Source organism: Volvox carteri (genome assembly GCF_000143455.1).
Source record: "Volvox carteri f. nagariensis unplaced genomic scaffold VOLCAscaffold_62, whole genome shotgun sequence".
Taxonomy (NCBI): domain Eukaryota; kingdom Viridiplantae; phylum Chlorophyta; class Chlorophyceae; order Chlamydomonadales; family Volvocaceae; genus Volvox; species Volvox carteri.
In genome coordinates this window covers 587707-607405 of record NW_003307605.1, presented here as the reverse complement: position 1 = coordinate 607405, position 19699 = coordinate 587707, and the positions used below count along the sequence as shown (strand labels likewise).

The 19699-nt window shown below is 58.1% G+C and overlaps 3 protein-coding genes across 3 annotated transcripts; 2 read left to right on the top strand and 1 right to left on the bottom strand.

Annotated features, from left to right (window-relative positions):
- Positions 1-741: 741 nt before the first annotated feature.
- Positions 742-9359, top strand: VOLCADRAFT_67166 (uncharacterized protein; the record flags this gene model as incomplete). The annotated part of the gene is made up of 12 exons (XM_002956564.1): positions 742-855; positions 1120-1200; positions 1542-1706; positions 2438-2536; positions 3117-3181; positions 3722-3888; positions 4388-4512; positions 5380-5714; positions 7406-7660; positions 7972-8076; positions 8608-8832; positions 9125-9359. Coding segments are annotated over 12 exons (1971 nt in total), but the record flags the coding sequence as incomplete, so codon positions are not given.
- Positions 9360-12515: 3156 nt separating this feature from the next.
- VOLCADRAFT_107314 (uncharacterized protein) lies at positions 12516-13667 on the top strand. The gene is made up of 3 exons (XM_002956563.1): positions 12516-12813; positions 12977-13213; positions 13377-13667. The coding sequence occupies exons 1-3, from the start codon at positions 12742-12744 to the stop codon at positions 13464-13466; spliced, it is 399 nt and encodes a 132-aa protein (XP_002956609.1). The 5' UTR covers positions 12516-12741; the 3' UTR covers positions 13467-13667.
- On the bottom strand, positions 13638-19586 carry VOLCADRAFT_121544 (uncharacterized protein). Its single transcript, XM_002956526.1, has 10 exons — positions 19442-19586; positions 18595-18628; positions 17918-17959; positions 17368-17487; positions 16945-16997; positions 16241-16334; positions 15861-15951; positions 15644-15671; positions 14997-15109; positions 13638-14128 (listed from the first exon to the last, which is right to left on the bottom strand). The coding sequence occupies exons 1-10, from the start codon at positions 19541-19543 to the stop codon at positions 14077-14079; spliced, it is 729 nt and encodes a 242-aa protein (XP_002956572.1). The 5' UTR covers positions 19544-19586; the 3' UTR covers positions 13638-14076.
- Positions 19587-19699: the final 113 nt, after the last annotated feature.

Here is a 19699-nt window from a genome sequence, read left to right as displayed (position 1 = left end):
AAGACGGTGAAGGACAAGAAGCCGATGGCGACTGCGGCGGCGACGCGGGTGGCGCCGACGGAAGCCGCGGGAGCTGCTGCGTTGCGGCGCGCCAGCGCCGCCGGCAGCAGCCGCAGCGACGGCGTCTCTGGGCCGGCTGTGCCGGCGCAGCCGGCCATTACTGCCCGGACCAGCGGCGGCGGCGGTGGGGTCCTGGGGTTAGGAAGCACTCGTCCGGCTATACAGCGGTCGACATGGGGCGCGTTGGAGGATAACGTCATCACAGTGAGTGTGGTGGCAATCAGGGGATGAAACAGAAGTCCCGGAGACCTGTGCAGGCTGTCCACATTGCATGATTACCCGGGGTTGCACATCGCCTCCCCTTCCGGCCCCATCTCCTCAGGCCCCTGTCTCTCAGGCCCCTGTCTTGCTCGTTTTCCGGGCACTTCGCGATCGGGTGTATTCAGGTCATGACTTGTGCCGCTCGCCCGCTTTCCATTGGTTCCCTCCCGTTCTACCTCCCCTCCCGCGGAATTGTTAACACACGTCCATTTCTTCCCCTCCCATTGATCCCGAGGTCGGCTCCTTCAAAACCGCCTACTGGTCAGTTCTGCTTCTCTTTCCTTGGTGGTTCGTCTTTCCCTCCCATTACCCCTCCCATTACCCCTTCCCATTACCCCTCCCACTCCCACCCTCCCATGAACCCGCCCATTCCCGCTCTCCCCACCCACCTTTCATCTGCAGCGTGACGGGCAGCCGCCCGGTCTTGCCGGTCTCACCAACCTGGGCAACACGTGCTTTATGAGCTCCAGTCTGCAGTGCCTAGCACACGCGGTGCCACTCATGCGGGCTTTTCTGGGGGGAGGGTACCTGCAGGTACGTGGTGATGTACGGTTGTACGGTGCGATACGGTGAGGCGTACGGTGCAATTTGTTTGCCATGTGGATCAAAAACTCCATGTCCCAGTTGCGGCCTTCGATGCGGCGTATGGAAGGTTCCACTCATCCGGTATTTGACCGCCGTGTCTTTTCCTCAAGGCTCCCGTATGTTCTTTTGTCCCTCCGGCCACAGCTTCTTACTTGCTGGACTCCTCACGGACTTCAACCCTCTTCCCCTTTATCGTGGCCCCACTCGCCGCAGGACCTGAACCGCAGCAACCCTCTGGGCATGAAGGGAGAGCTGGCGGAGGCATTTGGGGGCCTTATGGAGCAGCTGTGGAGGGTGAGTGAGGTAGTGAGCTGGTGAAGAGAACCCCGCGTGCATATTTAGCCTACACGCCTTGGGCGTGTAGGCATGACGTCTCTAGCAGTGATGATGCATTGTGTGATGCATTTGGAAGCGGCATGCGGCATGAATGTGGGTTTGTGGGTTGGTTTGTGTCTAGCCGATCTCATCGCGTTCATTGCTTGTCGCCGGGCAGCAGTTGCTGCTACTCCCTAGGCTATGCACGGTGCGGCCTGGTGCTTCTCCCCACCATTTCCTGTTGGTTGTTCCTTCTGCTCCCGGTGATTGCTGCTGACAATGCTGCTGCTCTTGATGCTGGTCATGCTGATGTGATGCAGGGAGGGCTGTCCGCGGTGACGCCTCGCTCCTTCAAGGCCAAGATTGGCCGCTTCGCGCCGCAGTTCTCTGGCTACGCACAACACGACTCTCAAGAGTTTCTGGCCTTCCTGCTAGACGGACTGCACGAGGACACCAACCGCATCAAGAACAAGCCGTACATTGAGGTGAGCTGACGGTGGGGTTGTCTCCTTGACGATTGTGTTTTTAAGTAGTCAATTGAGCCGCAGCTTGCAGGGATCAGGGATTTCTGGACAAAATTAGTAATAGATTACTTACCAAAAGATTGCATATGGGAAGGGTGGGCGACGGACCCAACCTATTGCTGATGCTGAGTCGGAGGTTCAGGAGGGCCGCGGAGTGGACACGGTGTCGTGTGTGTGTACGTTAGAAGAGAGGGGGTAGGGTAAAGGAGAGGAAGAGGAAGGGAAATGGAGAGAGCGAGGGAGGGAGGCCTGGTGAAACGCAGGATACGGCGCGGCCAGCGGGCGGACTCTGGTCCGTCAGTTGGGGGTTGGAGTCGTTTGACTTCCCTACGGCCTGGTGGCGGTGGTGGAAGTCGCCCGTGAGACGGCTGCAGAGTGTTTGCTGTACCTGCAGGGCAGTGCAGGGCAGTACGTCTTGGTTCTCGGCCTAGAGCCGTTTCGCTTCTCACACTGTTTGCTGGTTCATTCGTCCGTTCGTTTGATCGGTCCGTGGCTTGGCGTGTGGTGTGGCGTGGGTCCTCCGGGCGATACGGAAGGATGTCTTGAAGGCTGTGGGGGTTCGGTGTCTTTCGCTTCCTCCTCTTGTGCACTGCTTCCTTCCGGCCCCCGCCGCCATTTCCGGTCGTGTCCGGTTGTTGGCGGTTCCTCCGCTCCGAAACCACCACCACTGCCACCATGCCGGGGTTCTGCAGGAGAAGGACCTGCACGGGCGCCCCGACGAGGCGGTGGCTGCGGAGGCCTGGTCCAACTACCGGGCTAGGAACGACTCCCTGGTTGTGGACCATTTCCAGGTGAGGAGGAAGGTGCAAAAGTCAGGTCAGGGGGGATGAGGCGGTGTCTGCAAAGGTAATGGAGACGAGTCGCGAGGGGGAGCAGGGGAGTTTATGGTGGTCAAGGGGAGGGGACTGTGTGCGGACAGGGGAGGTTAGCCTGTTATCTGTATTTACTCGGTGTGTTTGGCGCGCGTATCTTTTGGTTTGGGTCCACTGATTAGGATGAGGGAACAGTTTGCTGTCGTGGGCTGGAGTGGGGTTGGGAAGGACAGGATGCTGTCATGGCCTGGGAAGGACGGACTCGAACCAGCAAAGGGTAGCGGGCTGCATTTTCCTCGTCCGTACTCTTGAAGTATCTCTTCGTGCCCCAGGAAGCCGCCCGGGCCCCCCTGCCTCGACGTACCTCTTTTTCAGCACCAACACCGCAAAAATACTTGGACCCTGCACCCAGCTTGCACGTCGGCGGCAGTGCTTACTTTTTACTAATGCATTTTGTGTATAAGTCCATCTCCTTGCTCCCATCTGGCCTTGGGCAAATCCCCCCTTTAAATCATACAGCTTCTTTATTCTTTTTCGCCCCCTATTTGTTGCATTGCAGGGTCTGTTCAAGAGCACTGTGGACTGCCCTCAATGCGGCTTCAACTCCGTTAAATTCGACCCCTTGTAAGTCTGGAGGTTCCATCGTGGCTCACCCCTTCTCATCCTCATTTGAAGACTGCTGGAGATTTGGTCTCCCTCCTCTCCTCGCGTGTTTAGGGGCTACTGGCGCCTGGAGGGAAGCATCGCCACGCACGGCATCGGTTCAGCGCCGTTTGTTACTCTCTTGGCAGCACTTACCCGCACATGATTGTCGCGTATAGTGGGATTGGTTCGCTTGGTCTTGTTTGTATGGCTGGGTAACCACCGAGCCGCCGTCAACTTCTTTTTTTCCGGCCCCTTTCAAGATCCTTTAATGATGTTCAAATGTCAGGCGCTACGCTCCCTCCCTTTCCCTCTCCTCCTTCCTCATCCCCCGGCTGTATCCTCCTGTGTCGAGATTCCCTCACCCCACCTCGCTGCCCTTCACCCGCCCCTTTCCTCAACCCCCGGCCGGGTCCGCATCTCCTTTTTTATAAAATGGATATTTCTTTTTTGATGGGAGCACCCACCCCCTTTTCCGTCTCCCCATGACCCCCGCCATGACCCCCACCATCCGACCGACAGCATGTACTTGTCTCTGCCGCTGCCTGAGAGCCGGCGCCGTGTGGTGGAGGTGGTTCTAGTTCACACGGACGGCTCGGAGCTGCCCTCCCGGATGGCTCTGGAGCTGGCCAGTGGTGCCACGTTGGGGGACTTGCTGAGGGCTACCGCTAGCACTGCGGGACTGCCGGGTAAGGGAGGGGCCCGGTGGTGGTAGGCGGGAGGGGAGGGCAGCCGGGTGGGGTGCCGGAGGGGGAAGGAGGGGAGACTGGTGTGGTGAGAAACCGGTAGAGTGGGTTATGGTGGTGGGCAGTGGTGGATGGGAATTTGAGGATTAGGGTTTGGGGACCCCCAAAGTCATCGTCATCCCCCCTAAAGCTCCCAGGTGACGTCTTTGAGGTGGGATGAATCATGTGGTGCAAAAGAAGCAAAGAAACAAATGCTGAGGACGAATCACACAGCCGCAAGCTGCGTGTATGTGCTTGTGTGTGTGTGTGGAGGGGTGGTGGTGTAAGGTGAAGTTGGTGGGTCAGTGGCACACCACTGGAGGTGTTCGATCCCGGGGAGCCCGAACAAGGTCCACCGATGTCCAACTTCTTCTTTGGGGAATTTCTTTCTAAGCTCCGCTCCCTCCTCGTCCCTCCTCGTCCGCGCTCGTCCGCCCTCGTCCCCCTCCCTCTCCCACCGAAGCCGAGGTCGTGACCTCCCCTGACTCGCACTTGCTGGCCGCCCGGACACTCCGCGGCACCTCCGCCACCGCCACCTACGACGAGCTGGTGTTGCTGACCGACTGCCGGGTGCGAGTGGCGGATGCAGTGGATGCGGGGGGGGCGGGTGGCGTCTCCACGTACAGCCTGCGCAGCACGACGAACTCCGCGGGTGAGCAGCGCGTGTTGCTGATGGGCGGGGCTTGGGGGCTTGGAGGGGCCCAGGCCGGGAGGTGCTGTTTGCTAGGGTGGTAGATGGGGGGGGAGAAAGCTCTGTGAGCAGCTGGTGAAGTGATGTGTTGTGATGTCGCGCGGGGTGCGGCGTTGGGGAGCGCCCATCTGGTGTGATGTGATGTGTTCAGAGCGCATGTACTTGTGGTCCATGTATGCTTTCATGTAATAGCAAGGCATTACGTGGCATATGACGTAAGGCGCCTGGCTGGGGTGTAACGGGGGGAGGGTGAGAAGGACTGGCTGCGGCAGCTGGTGTGTGCAGACACGGTGTTCCGGCGTGCTGTGTGGAGGTGTGACGCTGTGTGGAGGCGGACGAGGAGCGGTGTCGGTTGCTCCTCAACTTCCTCAACCTCGTCATCAACCTTGCTAACCTCGTCGATTTCTATGACTCATAACCCCCATCCATTCCATGCACCCAATTCCCAAATTCGTGTCAATGCTCCGCAACAACCACCCGCCGTACAACACCGAACAGATGCGGGTCTGGTGGTGTACTACTACTCTGATGCGGGTCGGGGTCCTCGTGCGGAGGGCATGGCCCCCGTCGTTGTGCACTTCAAGCGACACGACAACGGCTCTCGACTGTGGATGCGGGAAGCCTGGTGCGGGGCGCCGCTGGTGAGGAAGTGTGTGTGTGTGTACGTGTGTGTGTGTTTTGCAGGTGTTGTAGGTGTGCATGTTGCTACGTGTGTATGAGTGTGCGTGTCTGGGTGTACGTGATTCAATGAACTGAGTCGCAAGGTCTATGCATGTGTGTATGTATGTGTGTACCTGGGCAAGACGGAGCAAAAAGGCAAGGCGGAGCTCCGCACACACAAAAAACAACCCAGATACGCTGCGAGGCAATTTTTTCATCTGGGACTGCTCGATGCTGCTAGCAGTGTCCAGTATCGGAGCGAACGTAGCGCATCACCCCACTATAGTGCCACATTGCAAGATGATGAATTATCCCGAATGCAGGTGCTGTATATGCCCGAGGCCCAGCCCCCCTACGATCCGGATCAGGTGATGAAAGTGACACGGACCAATAAAACGGATAAACAGGAGTGGGTCATATCGGGGGACTGCCCGCTGTCGTCGGCCCTCGTGGAGGTCCTGAGACCCATACAGAGCCTGTCCCCGGACGCGTCAGCGTTTCCGGCGGCGGGGAATGGCGCAAGCCGCGCCGCGGAGGTGCAGGCCGCGTCAGGACCGTCGGCGGAGGCGGCGAGCGCGATGATTGCGGTTCCGCCACCGCCGCCGCTGGTCGCCGCTGAAACAGATGCCGTAGCCGTCGCAGGGCGGAGTAGCGGCGCAGGTGAGCTACAGGCGGTGGCGGCGGCGGTGCCGATGGAGGAGGATGGCAGGCCCGTCGCCGTGACCGGTGCTGACGATCCCAGTAGTGATGAGGCGTTACGCCCGGGCACCCCGGTGTGGGATGGCGACCGCGGCGCTGCTGCCGCCGCCACCGCCGGGGGAAGTGGCAGCAGCGGCGGTGGCCTCGAGGCGCCCCTTCGGCGTTGCAGCAGCGGCAGCGGCGGCAAGTCCGCCGCTGCCGACGGCGCCGAATTTATGGAGGGGATGGAGTTTGTGTTCCCGCTGGCGTCGGCGGCGAATGCCGTACCAGTGCGCTCCGCCAGCGGCCTGGCCGGCGGCGGCGCCGCGTACGGTGACTCATCAATGCCAGGCACACCGCAGCCGGTGGCCTGGGTGGGCATGGAGGATGACGTGGCGGCGGCGCCGCTGGCGCTGCCACCGGTCATCCTGGCGGGGCCGCCGCCAAGCGCGGATGCGGCGACCACTGGGTGCCTGGGCCCCCGAGATGTCGAACCGTTTAACATGTGGGACGTGGTAAGGCGATGCCCTGGTGCGGATATGTCCATGCGGACTAGTGTGGGGACATGGTGGTGAGCTGGTGAAGTGATGATGTACGGGTTCTGGGGAGGAAGGTTGGATGGTAGGGTGATGATGGAGTCGGGGGTGGGCGGGGTGAGTGAGATTCCTTTGGCCATGCTACACACAGAGTGTGGCGAGAGGGCGCAGGAGGAGGAGGCGGCGGCGGCGGGGGAGGACCCCGGCCTGCGGTCTCTGTGCTCCTCTCTCTCTCTCTCTCTCTCTCTCTCTCTCTCTCGCGCGCGCGCGCGCGCGCACGCACGCGAACTGCTCCCCCAGGAGGTCTTGCAACGATGACCTTGATGGCCGTTAACACCTAACGGCGGGGCCACTATCCATTCGCTTCTTAAGGAGACACGACCATCCACCCTGTCATCCGCCCCGTGCTGTGCCGCGGGTTATCAATACTATTTGCTAACGTAGTTTTTGTTACCCCGCTGTGCAGGGGAGCTACGGCGGCAACCTGCGGAAGGAGCCTCCAGCCGTTGTGGAGCCTCCAGCTGCGGAGCCATCTGGGGCCGCCCCCGGCCGCCCCTTCTCATTAAAGCTCTGTAACCCCAAGGGCGACCCGACGCTGTGGGACCTGTACGATGACAAGGAGATCAACGTTGAGCACCACAGGTCAGTGCCATCATCCGCGGCCGAATACGAAGTGAGGCCATGAGGAAGCGTACGGAGACACACACACACACACACAAACACCCGGGGAGCTTTTTTTACTCCATATTTGGCCCCTTTCGCCCGCTGACACGTTGCCTGCCTTTGTGGGGCTGTGGTAGACGGCCGTAGAGTACGGCATCGTACGGTAATCCCCGTAACTGAATACCGCCACCCATTACTATTACCACAAACTACCACTGCTATTCTTCTTCCTGCTCACGTGAACCGCGCCCAGGGAGTTCCTTCTGTTCTTCAACGACCCGCCAACCGCCACCACAACCGCCACCGGCACCTGCGCAACCCCGGAGGCCGCACGTTCCGGGGGGAGGGTCTTGTACGACCCCGAGCTGCTGGACAGTCCCTCTGAGCACCCCTCTCTGCGGGATCAGCGCCGGAGGGCGGCAGCGGGGCCGCAGCCGGTCAGCCTGGACGCGTGCATGACCACTTTCCTACAGCCGGAAAGACTGGCGGAGAGCGATGCATGGTGGGCGTTTGTCCGTCTGTCTGTCTATCTGTCTGTTTATCTGTCTACGTGCCTATCTGGCACTCTGGCTTGGTGGGAGTTGGGAGTTTGGGAAGTTTTGCGGAGGAGGGAGGGTGTTCATCGCAAATGATCTGCATCTCCTCCTCCACCTCCTCCTCCTCCTCCTTCGGCTGTTCCTTCGGCTATTCCGGCTTTCCTGTCTGCTTCGAAACCGCTCAAATACCTCTCCGTCTCCGTCTTGTCACGTCTGCTGCTGCTGATGCTGCTGGTTGCGATGGTGGTCGTGGTGGTGCTGCTGCCGCTTCCTCCCTGTACAGGTACTGTCCCCGCTGCAAGTCCCACGTGTGCGCCGACAAGAAGTTGGACCTCTGGAGCCTGCCGGAGGTGCTGGTGGTGCACCTGAAGAGGTTCAGCTACACACGGTATGACGGGCTGACCGGGGTGTGGTAGGGTGAGGGGAGGGGAGGGGGGGGGAAAGGGTGCATCGGCAAAAGGTTGAATCTGGGGAGTGGTGAGTAGTTGGGCAGGTGGAAGGGTTGGGTGCTGCCCTACAGCGGAGGGGGTCAGGTTGGTGTGTGTGGGGGGGGGGCCTGGGGGAGAGAGGGCGAGAGAGGTGCAGTTACGGGGGAAATGGAGTATAACCCGCCTGCCTAAGCTGTATATCCGTATGTCTGTCCGGTGGCGTTTGTGCCTCATCCACACACACACACACACCCCGTCCTCTCCCGCATCCTATTGGCCCAGTACCACCTAGGGGTGATTCACCACCCCTCGAAAACCACACAGCCGGGAAACCCCTCCAACCCCCCTCCAACCCCCCACAACATCCCCAATCACTCTTCCTAACTGCCCCTAACTCCGTTTCCATATTGTACTATTGTCGCTCAGCGTATTGTTGTTATTGTTATAATTTTTTCTATTATTGTTATTTACTTTCTGGTCCGCAACCGTAGTTACTCTCGGAACAAGCTGGACACGCCCGTGGACTTCCCGCTGCACGGCTTGGATCTGGGGCCTTATGTGCTGCGGCCCCAGAGCGTACCCCCCGTCTATGACCTCTTTGCGGTGTCCAACCACTACGGCTCCATGGGCGGCGGACACTACACCGCATACGCCAAACTGCCCTCACCGCCGCAAGACGCGCAGACACAGGAGGCAGCGACGCATTCGGGGGACAGGTACGTACGTACATACGTATGCACATACGCACATACGCGGTCTTCGGTGTCCTGGTGTCGGGGCTTCCGTCAACAAACGCACCATCAGCAAGCGCACTCACGCACTCACGCACTCACTCTACACTCCTACACTGCCCCGTTTTCCCACAAACGCATCTGAATACGTCACGTCAGCTTGCCAAGGACTTAACGAAGTCGTTGTTACGCGTGTACGTTGGCACCCTCCCCAGTGCCCGCCCGCGGGTCATCAGATCATCAAAAACCCTAACACCACCCGCCACCCGCCATGCAGGTGGTACTGCTTTGATGACAGCCGGGTGTCCTCCGTGGACCCCGAGGGGGTGCGCTCCCCGGCGGCCTATGTGCTGTTCTACCGCCGCCGGGCAGAGGCCTCCGCTGACCCCCGCGAGCTGGGGGACCTCCTCGAGCAGCTCAGACAGCAGCGCACAGAGCTGCAGCAACAAGCAGCGGCCGCGGCGGCGGCGGTGCGTGTCGGGGGTTCATGTGGGGGGTGGAGAGCTGCGTGATGGGAGAGCTGGGGCTGGGAGCGGGGTTGGACAGAATTGTACAGGTGGAGGGTGTCTAGGGTTATATAGGGGTGGGGCTGGATTTGGGGGTTTGGGGTTGATGAGCCCTCGAGGGGAGAGCGGCCTAGTATAGCCCTGTGTGGGGTGTGGGACAGATGTACCCTGAGCCAGCTGGGAAAATGGTGTGGTCGTCCGAGCTGCCGGTGCGGAAGACCATCATCACAACGTTCACTGCCCCCGCTTCACCGCGCCTTACCTCTTACTGCTACTGCTGATGCTGCGCTGCTTGTCGCTCGTACCACTGCCTGCACCGCCCCTCCTCCTCCAGTCCGATGCTGGTCCCGCAGCAGGAGCAGCAGCAGCGGCCCCTGGTGAGGGCGAGGGCGAGGGTGAGGGCGAGGGCGGCAGTCCCGGATCGGGAAGTGACCGGCAGCCCCAACACGACCAGGACCAGGACCAGGACCAGGGCAGCAGCAGAGCCGCCGTGGCAGCCTCCGCGCGCCGTGGCGGGGGGCTGGGCACCGGCGCAGCGGCTGCGCAGGCGGCCTGCGGCGTTAGCGGCGGTGGGGACGGCGGCGACGCCGAGGTGGTGGAGGTGGAGGTAGAGGGACGCAGCACGGCGCCGTTCAGCCTGGGAGCTCCCGTGTTGCGTGACAGCCGCGGTGATGGCGGTGATGGCGCCCGCGTCGGTAGCTCGGACTTGTATGGTGGAGTCGATGGCGCCCCGATGGTGGGGCCCCCAAGTCCTACGCCCATGCACGTCGGCAACACGTACGGCGGTGGCGGCGAGGGCACCACTTTGGCGGGCCGGCCTAGTAACTTGTACGACGAGCCGCAGGCGTACGGAGGTTACGGGTACGATGCGGGCGACTATGCGGCATTTGCGTTGGACGACGGCGGCGCGGGGTGCAATTCCTTTGGTCAACATCACCAAGATTATCACCAGCTGCGGCGGGGTGATGCGGCGCTACTGCAGCCACCCGGCTCCCCCGCAGAACCCGACTTGGACTTCAACAACGGCGACCTAGCGGGGCTATACCAGGAAGTGGATGCCATGGACGTGGTGCGTGACCGGCTGTCGGTGAGTGGAGGGGCCGGGGGTTGTGATGCGTCGCGCCGGGGGCTTGTTGGGTTGCAGGAGTGCGGATGGGGGGTTGGGGTTTGCTTGAGATTTTACGCAAGCAGCTGCCTTTTGGGGTCGATTTTCGTTGCGCTGACTGGGGCCGCCTGCTGTTGAAAAATGAAATTAGTGGGTTTTACCTTGGAATGGCGCCGCATGGTGTCAATCATTTCCCTTGGCTGCTCGGGCCCCCGGTCGCCTGTATCCATCCATCCAGGGTTCGGATGCGGGCAGCGCCGGCGGCAATGATCTGGACCTGGATGCAGACGAGGAGATTGATGCGTTTCGCGAGATTGGGTTCGGCGGGCTGCAGGGCATGCGCAGCGGAAAGGGTGGTGGGCCGCGCGGTGGTGGGCTGACTCTCATGGCCACCTCCCCGCCTCACTGATGTGCAGGAGACGGCGCATGTCGGGGTTGGCGGGTAGAGGAGTGACGTGGGATGGCGGGATGGCGTGGGGCGCGTGTTTGTTGTTATGTGACGGTGTTGTACTCGTGAGGGGGGGGGGCCTAGGACCTGACGACGGTTTGTACCTCAGGATGAGGGCGCGCGTAGAGCGGTTCGTTATTAGGACGGCGCGTGTTCCATAGGTAGGGCAGAGAGGACGTGTGTGTGTATGCGTGTGTGAGAGAGAGAGAGAGACTTGAGTTTTGAAAGGACTTCAGGGGAGAGGTAGGAGGGCAGCAGTGTACGGGCTGATGCTCCTGGTGGCGTGATGCACAGCGTGCTTTATGCTTTATGGCACAGCCCGCGGGTTGCTATGGTGTCCCTCTTGCGGTGCGGTCCTGTGCTTGAGGTGCAGGGCGCCTGGAGGGCTAATCATGAAGGGAGTGAGGGTAAGCGGGCAGGATGGAGAGGTTGTGGCGATTGCGTGTTTTGGGTGGGTTGGGGTTGGGGCGATGGCGGCACGCATGTACAGAGGGCTGTTATCGGAATATAAGGTAGACGGATAGGTCGGGAGGTGCCCCTCGGCCGCCTCCTCGTCCTCGTCTAGTTAGTCAGGTCGTTCAGGAGCGCACTGCCTCGAGGTAAAGGGATGTTTGAGCACAGCAAAAGAAGTGGCCCCTGTGCTTCGCAACACCGCCCACTGTTGGACCTTTCGAAGTGGCGTCCGGAGGTGGGAAAACAGATACCCCTGCACTGCCAGAATCGCTGCAGCCAAGGGCGGCTGGTAATATAACTAACGTTTTGATAGAGCATCATTTTATAATGAATAGTGGTAGAGTATTGCTTAACACGCCGTGGGAAGCAGCTGATTTCTGGTTGTGGTGCAGCAAGAAGCTACTGAACTGCGGCGACACCGTGCACAGCGACTTTTACAGGCGTTTCTAGAGCATTTGAATATAATATTTTGTGGTCATATATAGGCTCATGCCTATCGAAAGTTATTTCAGATTGGCTGGCCCAAGCTATGTAAGGCGCACCCGGTTACATGAAAAGCGATTTTAGTGTACAAGCTTCCCGCAGCAAGGTGGGGAAAAAGGATCAACTTCAATCACCATGTAAGGGAAAAATTGTAACCCCACAATGTTTACAATTTATAAAAAAAATCGTCACCAGGGTTTCGCACGTGGTTCCCCACCGTACTACTGATCTGGCCCAACATAACTTATGTGCTCATTGTTAATGGGATGGGCTGCGTTCAACATGATATGAACGATCCATGAACAATGAGAGACATGTGGAATTCTATTCTTCTGAATAGATAACACTGAATATAACCACCAAGCAATAATCTATAATCTATTAGCCTGTAATCTATACCTATATTAGCCTGTAATGTATTAGCGAACAAACATCACCCACAAATGTTGCAAAATTGGGCAACGATATTTTGGGAGAAACGAGTTAGCGGGGTACTCGATACACCGTTTCCTCGTTTTTCTCCCGCATAGAGTAAACAGAATGAACATGCACTCAGCATGACGGTGATCGTAGTCATGTTGCCCTTCAAACGGATGCATGCAGGATCCAAGAGTCGTGCAACATGCACCATGCAATAAAACGCGGAGGTTGTCCTTTAATCTAGGCCAGCAGAAATCTATGCATAATAGATTTCTGAAATTACACATAGGTTCCTGCCGGCCGCGGCCTAATTCCATCCTTGGTGAGCGCTCTGCGACGTGTCCTCAAGTTCTCAGAGCCTGCTGTCATTCTAAGCCCAGAATATATATATAGGTCCTTCTGAAGGCCTATTCGCCTATATTTCTGGGCGAAGCGTTGCAGAAGTAGGACCGATTCGTGAAACTCCCTAATTCTAAAAAATGGGCTACGGTGGCTATGTCTCGGCCAAGCTTCCGCCACCGAAGCCGAGCGAGGTTGAGGCAGCTGTGCAGGTTTGTTGAGTGGTGTGTGGAACGATGGAGTTTTGGTGTTCCTTGCTGGGTCTCTGGGACTTGACGTTCATGCCTTGAACCAGAGCACAATAATAGCTTGGCTTGCATGTCTTGCGCAAATCCATTACTTGGACCTGCATGGCGTTGGCCGTTGGGCTTGCAGGCCGTGAAATCCATGGAGGCTGTTGAGATGATCCATAAGCTTGTATATAATTGTGCTGTCCAGCCCAAGGAGGATAAATTCCGCAAGGTCCGCCTAGCAAACCCTAAAGTCAAGGCCGTCCTTAGTGATACACAAGGAGCCGTGGAAGCGCTCACAGCGCTGGGTTGGTCGCTGGAGGAGGCCGATGGGGAGCCTGTCCTGGTGGTGCCGGCCGGCAAATTCATGACTATGCAGCAGGTACGTCGCGGGCATGTACATCGCTCAAACCCGCAAACCCACTTCCTAAATGTGGTGTGAAAGCCAACCCTACACTGCCCACAAGTATCTGATGACACATGAGAAGATTCGCAGGCCCTCTGACGTTCTCGTAATGTGCGTCGTATTTGTTGTTTTTGCTTAGGTGCGCGTGGTAGAGGCGGCGCGGGATAAACTGGCCAAGGACCTCAAGGACAGCCACCGTCATAACAACAACTCCAGTCTGCTGGCATAAACTAGGCTCGTGAACGTGCATCTGTATGTGGGCCAGATCCAGGTTACGACCCCGTGCCGGGCCCCTTGCATTCCTGAACTCCAAAGCCCTTGTCGTAAGGAAATGGCTCAACCCATTTACATTTTTACTGCTCCGTCGGGCAGTTGGCTTCCCTCCTCCTCTGCGGGAGTTGTGTGCCTGCCTGCCCAAGGACACCGGCTTGTGCTGAAGCGAGCTGAATGGAAAAGAATGGCAGGGGCAATGGCCGCCTTGGAGCAGGTGGTTAGGGGTGATTGTGCACTCGTGAGGAGGTGGTTTCTGCTTGGTGCGCCAACTCTTCTTGATGTATGCAGGTGACACATCCGTGCATTTCGTGCTTCGCGCTCTTGCCGCATTATTAGTGCGCATGATGCTGTGTCAAACCCTAAGCTTAATAGCTATTGCCAAAATTCGCTTTAATTTCTTCTTGCACATCCATTGCCTTTGGTTGGAATCACTTGTAGTAATGATATGCAGCGGAGGGTCTAGTGGAGTGAAGGTGTGACGGCAGCGGCTGAGAGGACCGCGGCCCCTTGCACATCGGCTGCCTGGTGTTTATTAATTTACACGCGTATTCTTTTACAAAAGTTTATCAGTGCGGTAAGGGGGGATGCAGGTAGCCTTCTGGTCTGGAGGTCGAATGACTTCGTGATATGGAGGAGAGGAGCGTGTGTGTGACAACAGGGTAAGGAGTATGGAGTGAATGTTTATTGGTAGCGTTAGCCAGCTAAGAGCGTCCTCGTCCAACATCGAGACATATTTTGTACGACCAAACGGCGTGTGGAGAAGTACGGAGAGCTTTGTGTGATCTTGGGCTCGGGTGTAGGCGAATACAGGACACCGGGTTGCCAGGCTTTTGTGAAAATCTGTGCGCGTCGAAAGGATAATTGCCTACTGGTTGGACATACACTAATTTAGCTTTGGCTAATTTACAATTTCTTTGTAATACGTGATCACGTGTCCACCCGGCAATCCACTAACCATCCACGCCATCAAGTAGTAAACAATCCAGATATATCGCTGGGCTATTTGGCCAAGCGCCTTGTGCATCTTGTGCCAATTAATGCATAGAGCCACTAAGACCCTAAACGAATTAAACCATAGCCAGGACAGCCAAATGGGCGGCGTGTAATACCAGAGAACCCAGCACGAGAAATGCTCAAACAGCATTCCAAAACTTGGTGTCGTTATGCCAGCAGTGTCAACAATATGGAGCAGCTGCAACAACGATCGTATTGAGACGCGCAGTCACAAGCTTCCAGTTCTCTCTTTACGACGAATTCCGCGAGTATACCGTAACTTCCGTCCTCCGACCGTACAATCAGTAGAATCGTCCGATACGACAGTATCAGCTGGTGTTGCTGCAAACTCTTGCAATAGATCAGGCGGCCTGCGGATCGCTCTCTCGCCAACATATTCAGGTTTAAATCCGCGTAGCCGACGAAGATGCACCAAAAAAGCTTAGCAGGACAGGTCGTATCGGAGTAACGCCGCTCGGTTCCGGCTCCTCACCAGGAGATGATGTTCCGCTCCCCCCAGAAGGCCCCTGTCTTGAAGTCCTGAGGGCTGCGCAGCGCTAACCACACCGCGGTATCGGCTCCGTCGGCGGCACTCTTGGTACCCGACTACTTGCACAGCGTTTGTATGCGTGTGTTTTCATGACGTGGAAGAGGAGTAGGAAAGGATAGAAGAAACCCGCATTGGGAAGGGGAAGGCGTAACGCCGCCAGCGGCGATGAGGGGGATGTCCGGATCGGTGATGGGGAAAAAGGCGAAGGAGGCCACAGGAGCAACACAGCGGGATGTGACAACATTTGGCTAAATGATAAGATCACGGTACAAAAAAATGAAGCGGTGGACGCGGGATATGGACGATGCTCGACGGGACGGTTGCTGGTTTCTACGATCACCACAAATGTGATTACATTACCAGGTGGGGCCTCACTAAAGGGAGCCCTAGGCAAAGAAAGCCATGCAAGGTCCACAGGCCAGCCGACGGGCCGAAGAAACCTACAACGGGACTGCTACGGTGTGCATATGGGCTATCCCGTCACTCAAGTATTATGTGCCTTCATCACCCAGTACGTCCCCACCCCCCACTGTGTGAAACCCCTGCCCAGCCGCGGTCCCCAGCTGACACCAATTCCAGAGAGCACCCACCTGACTAGACATGTCAGTACGGCACCATCTGAGGTAAAAAGGTATGACAGGCGGGCAGGGAGGCCGGACGGCCGATCAGGCGCAAGGTGAGGCAAACATGGCAATTTTTCCAGCTGAAGATAGTTAGTTGTTCTGAACTGTTTCTGAGGGCTTTTCTCTTTCCCAGGTCTGTGCTCCCCCAGTCGCCATCCTCTCCCCCCCTTCCGGAGACCCTTACCCGGGGCACATGGCGTTCACCATGACTCCCTTGTCCCGCAATTGATCCGCCAGCTGAGCCGTCCACAATGACAACATCAGCTTAGACGTGCCTGGCCGGTTGCAGGTCAGATGGATGGGCGCGTGTTGGGGGGTGGGGGGGAGGGAGGAGGGAGGGGAGGTAGATCAAACAGGCGACAAGAGAACCCGGGCCGGCTGGCTAGCATGCTCACACTGTGAGCCGAGGCGCAGCCGTTACAAACCAACTGTTGCAAACAGTTTCCAAAATCTGCTATAAAACTATCTATCTATCCTGACGACTGAAGCTGAGAAAGGGTTTCGCAGTCGGGAAACCAAGTAGAAGTTGGTGAGCAGACCGTACAGCATATGCTGCGCACCTACCGTACATTGAGTTGGGCCAGCCGGCCGCGGCGTGGTTTCCAGCCCGGATGGCGTCCACGAACTCCTGTCCCAGTGTTTGGAGCTCGTACGGCGTCTTGGCGGAGGTGAGGCGGCCCAGCAGCTGGGGGGACTTGACAATGGATCGCAGACCGGCCCTGAAGCGGAAGCACGGAGGAAGCAAGAACTGAAATCGAAGTCTAGGGAGGCCGGGATGTGTGGTGGTGGGTTAGACGATTTCCAGTTTCCCACACACAACTCACCACAACCCCTGTAATTCGCACTTGCCTGGACGACACATTGACGATGCGGGACGGACCTCTGAGCAGCGGAACCAGCTTGTCGGTCAGGGCTCGAGTGCCCAGGAAATTAATGCCCTTCATTGATGCCCGCATTAGCATTTGTGCCCGGCGGTTGGTTGTGGGGAGCAGTTGGGAGGCAGTTCAGTTGCCGGCGGCAGTTGGTGTGACGGTGTGGCAGCTGGACGCAGGCAGTCGAGTCACGAAGGGGTGCATTCTTACATTTGTAGAGGCACTTCTAAGACTGATCCACGCCCTGACCAGACAGACAGACAGACAGACAGACAGACAGACAGCCGTTGGCCCAACATAATCCAACGGCGCCTGCTCGCCCTTCTCACCTTCCCTCCCTGGACTAGGAATATCATAACCGTCAGCCACCCCCACCCACCCACCCACACCACCCACCAGGGTGACCTGGGCCTCGTCCGCACCGAAGATGTTGCCCTTGTAAGCAAAACCTGACACCAGGCGGGGTGCGGGTGGATGAGGCGCAGTCGAGCGGTTCGAGCGAAGTTAAGTAAGAAGTTATCCTTTACACCCGACATCGCAGCTATCTGTACATCCCGTTACATCCCCATTACGGGGCCAGTTGACCAATCCGTCCTGCACAATCCGTCTATACACACACATGCTTCCACGGATATACACACGGGTCGCCATCCTCGACACTTCATGTCCGCGCCATAAGACACGCAATATAAAACACACACACACACACACACACACACACACACACACACACACACACGCGCGCACACGCACGGTGTTGGCTACTTCGGAGAAGAAATCTTGGAAAGAAAAAGCCCACTGTAGAGACTTCCCGCGGACCTGCATTATTGACTAAGATGGTTAGGCCACCCAGATCGCTCCGAAGCCACTCCACAAAGCGGTCAACGGAGGCCGGGTCGGAGATGTCCAGCTGGTGCAGCAGCACTCGGGAAGAGGGGGCTGCGGGGGGGGAAGGGGAGAAAGAAACACAGGAGCCGAGGCAGGTAAGAGGGACACGGCACGGCGTGGGGGTATGGTGCGGCACGTGCGCCGCACATCAGCGAGATTCGAGGCTAGGTGGTGCACGGACCGAACCAGGGGGGGGGTGTCTCTGTCACGCGGTCCGCTGACGGTGCGGTGCCTTACCACAACCTGGACCGACGATTCGGAAAGCCCTGAAGGCTGCATGGTAGCTCCCGCCGTCTGGCCCCGGGCGCCCTTCGGGACCCCCGGCTTCCCAACAATACCTTGACCGCAACCCAGTACTCGGATAAGTCCCCCCCTGTTATCTAAATCTACATCCTCCTACCTACCTACCTACCTACCTACCTACTTACCTCGCCTTTTTTGTTCTCGCGCTGGGTGGATGCTATCACCCACTACCACCCACCTATCTCCTTGATCTTGGCCACGGCCTGCCGCCCAAGCTCCTCTGAAGTTCCGCACAGCCCGCGGCCACCACCACCGTAACCACACGAGCGTTATGTCATGCCGTACACGAAGATCCGTACAAGCAGGAGTACACGTGCAGGTGAGGAGTACAACACGTGCAAGATGTCATCGTGCACCAGGTGCCACGGGGCAAAGGGGAGGTAGGGGAAACACACGGACCATCCCACACCAGAGGGGGGAGCTGGAGAAGGAGGAAGCGAGTTGGGGGCTGCTAATGCGGGGTTATCGACCGACGGGAGGGGCTCACCCACATGGCAAGGAAGGTGTCAACCCTACCCCGCTGGCTTGCTGACAAGGCCTCCATCTAGGTACCGCTCCGAAACAAGGCTGCCCAAACCCTGCGACTGCCTGCTCTCCACTGCTACTGCTGCTGCTACTGCCGCTGTTGCTATTGCTGCCGCTGCTACTACGGCTGTTGCTAATGCCAACGCTGTTGCTAAGCTGTTGCTACTGCTACTGCTGCTGCTACTGCTGTTGCTATTGCTACCGCTGTTACTACGGCTGCTGCTACTGCTGCAGATTGGATACAGAGAGTTGATAAACTGCTTTCCTCAACGCAGTCAATCCTCTACTGCCCGTGTACAGAAGTCCTACTCATTCGTACTCCGGGCTTACCGTCGCGTGCCGTAACCACGGTGGTGATGCCTTGCTGCGTTCAGCTCGTTTGGGTTCAGGGGTGGGGAAAGGCGAATCGCGAACGAGTGTTCAGGGGTGGGCGCAAGTAGACAGGGTTGCAGAAAGGCGGGAGATGCGGGAGCACGGCGGGCGGGGTGGGTTTCGGGGCTTTGGCGTCCCACGCGTTCGAGCTCGAATTCCGCATTCGTGTAAGGCTGCTAAGGCTAGGCTTAAGCAAGGCGTGCAAAGCATGCTTGCTGCACCGACACCTAACAAGACACGCCTGCCTTCCGATGCCGATGCAAATTTGAGCAGGCAACTTAGCTGGGAGCTAAGCTGGGTTTTGATTTAAACAAAGTAATTCCCCCGGGGGTTGCGGCCTAGCGGCACCACAGCGCCCCGCGCAAGGCCACAAGGCAGTAGCAGGTGGCGAGGTCAGCGCAGCAGTAACACACAGAGCGCATATCCGATTGGGAGTTTCAATTACTGCCACCTACTGCCACCTAGTGCAACACCTCTAATGAATGAAATGGCGGGGGGCAACCCGGGGAATACCACAGAACGCACGTGCTGGGCTGGGTACCGGAAGCTGCTGCTGCTGCAATAGGAACTGCAGACCAGCAAGAGTCGCAAGAACGGCAGTCCCCAATTTTCGTTTTTGTATAGAGACGGGATCGACGGGCCACGGATCCTCGTCCGGTGTTCCAGGCGATCCGGAATGGCCGATCGTCCAGGAGGCCGCAACCCACGACCCCACCCAGCCCCACGGCCTCGTTCTGAACCCCCCTGCTCCTTTTTGGTCCCCTTGGGTTTTTCCAATAGCACACGCCTCAAGTCCCGCCCAGACCTCTGCAAAGATCCTGGCGATTTCGAAGCCGATGCCCTTGTTGCTTCCCGTTACTACAGCCACCGTGTTCTCATCCCACCACTTGTCGGTTGTGTACGCCATGGGTGCGCCTCCTGAGCGAAGCCCTGATAAAACACTACCCAGCCTGCATCGGGAGCAAAATGTTGAAGTTCATCCCAGTTCGCCCAGCACCATGCGTGCTCTGCATTGATGTTTTCTAATGAGATTGTACGTGTGGTTTCCCTGCGAAGCGGTTTG

Excerpts from the sequence above, each read along its gene's own strand:
- VOLCADRAFT_121544 (XM_002956526.1), bottom strand. The coding sequence starts at position 19,543 with ATGGCGTACACAACCGACAAGTGGTGGGATGAGAACACGGTGGCTGTA. Across the intron at positions 17,960-18,594 it reads CGTGGTTACGGCACGCGACG|AGGAGCTTGGGCGGCAGGCC; the intron begins GTAAGCCCGGAG and ends GCGGAACTTCAG. Across the intron at positions 16,335-16,944 it reads ACGAGGCCCAGGTCACCCTG|ACGCCGTACGAGCTCCAAAC; the intron begins GTGGGTGGTGTG and ends ACCTCCGCCAAG.
- VOLCADRAFT_107314 (XM_002956563.1), top strand. The coding sequence starts at position 12,742 with ATGGGCTACGGTGGCTATGTCTCGGCCAAGCTTCCGCCACCGAAGCCG. Across the intron at positions 12,814-12,976 it reads AGGTTGAGGCAGCTGTGCAG|GCCGTGAAATCCATGGAGGC; the intron begins GTTTGTTGAGTG and ends TTGGGCTTGCAG. Across the intron at positions 13,214-13,376 it reads AATTCATGACTATGCAGCAG|GTGCGCGTGGTAGAGGCGGC; the intron begins GTACGTCGCGGG and ends GTTTTTGCTTAG.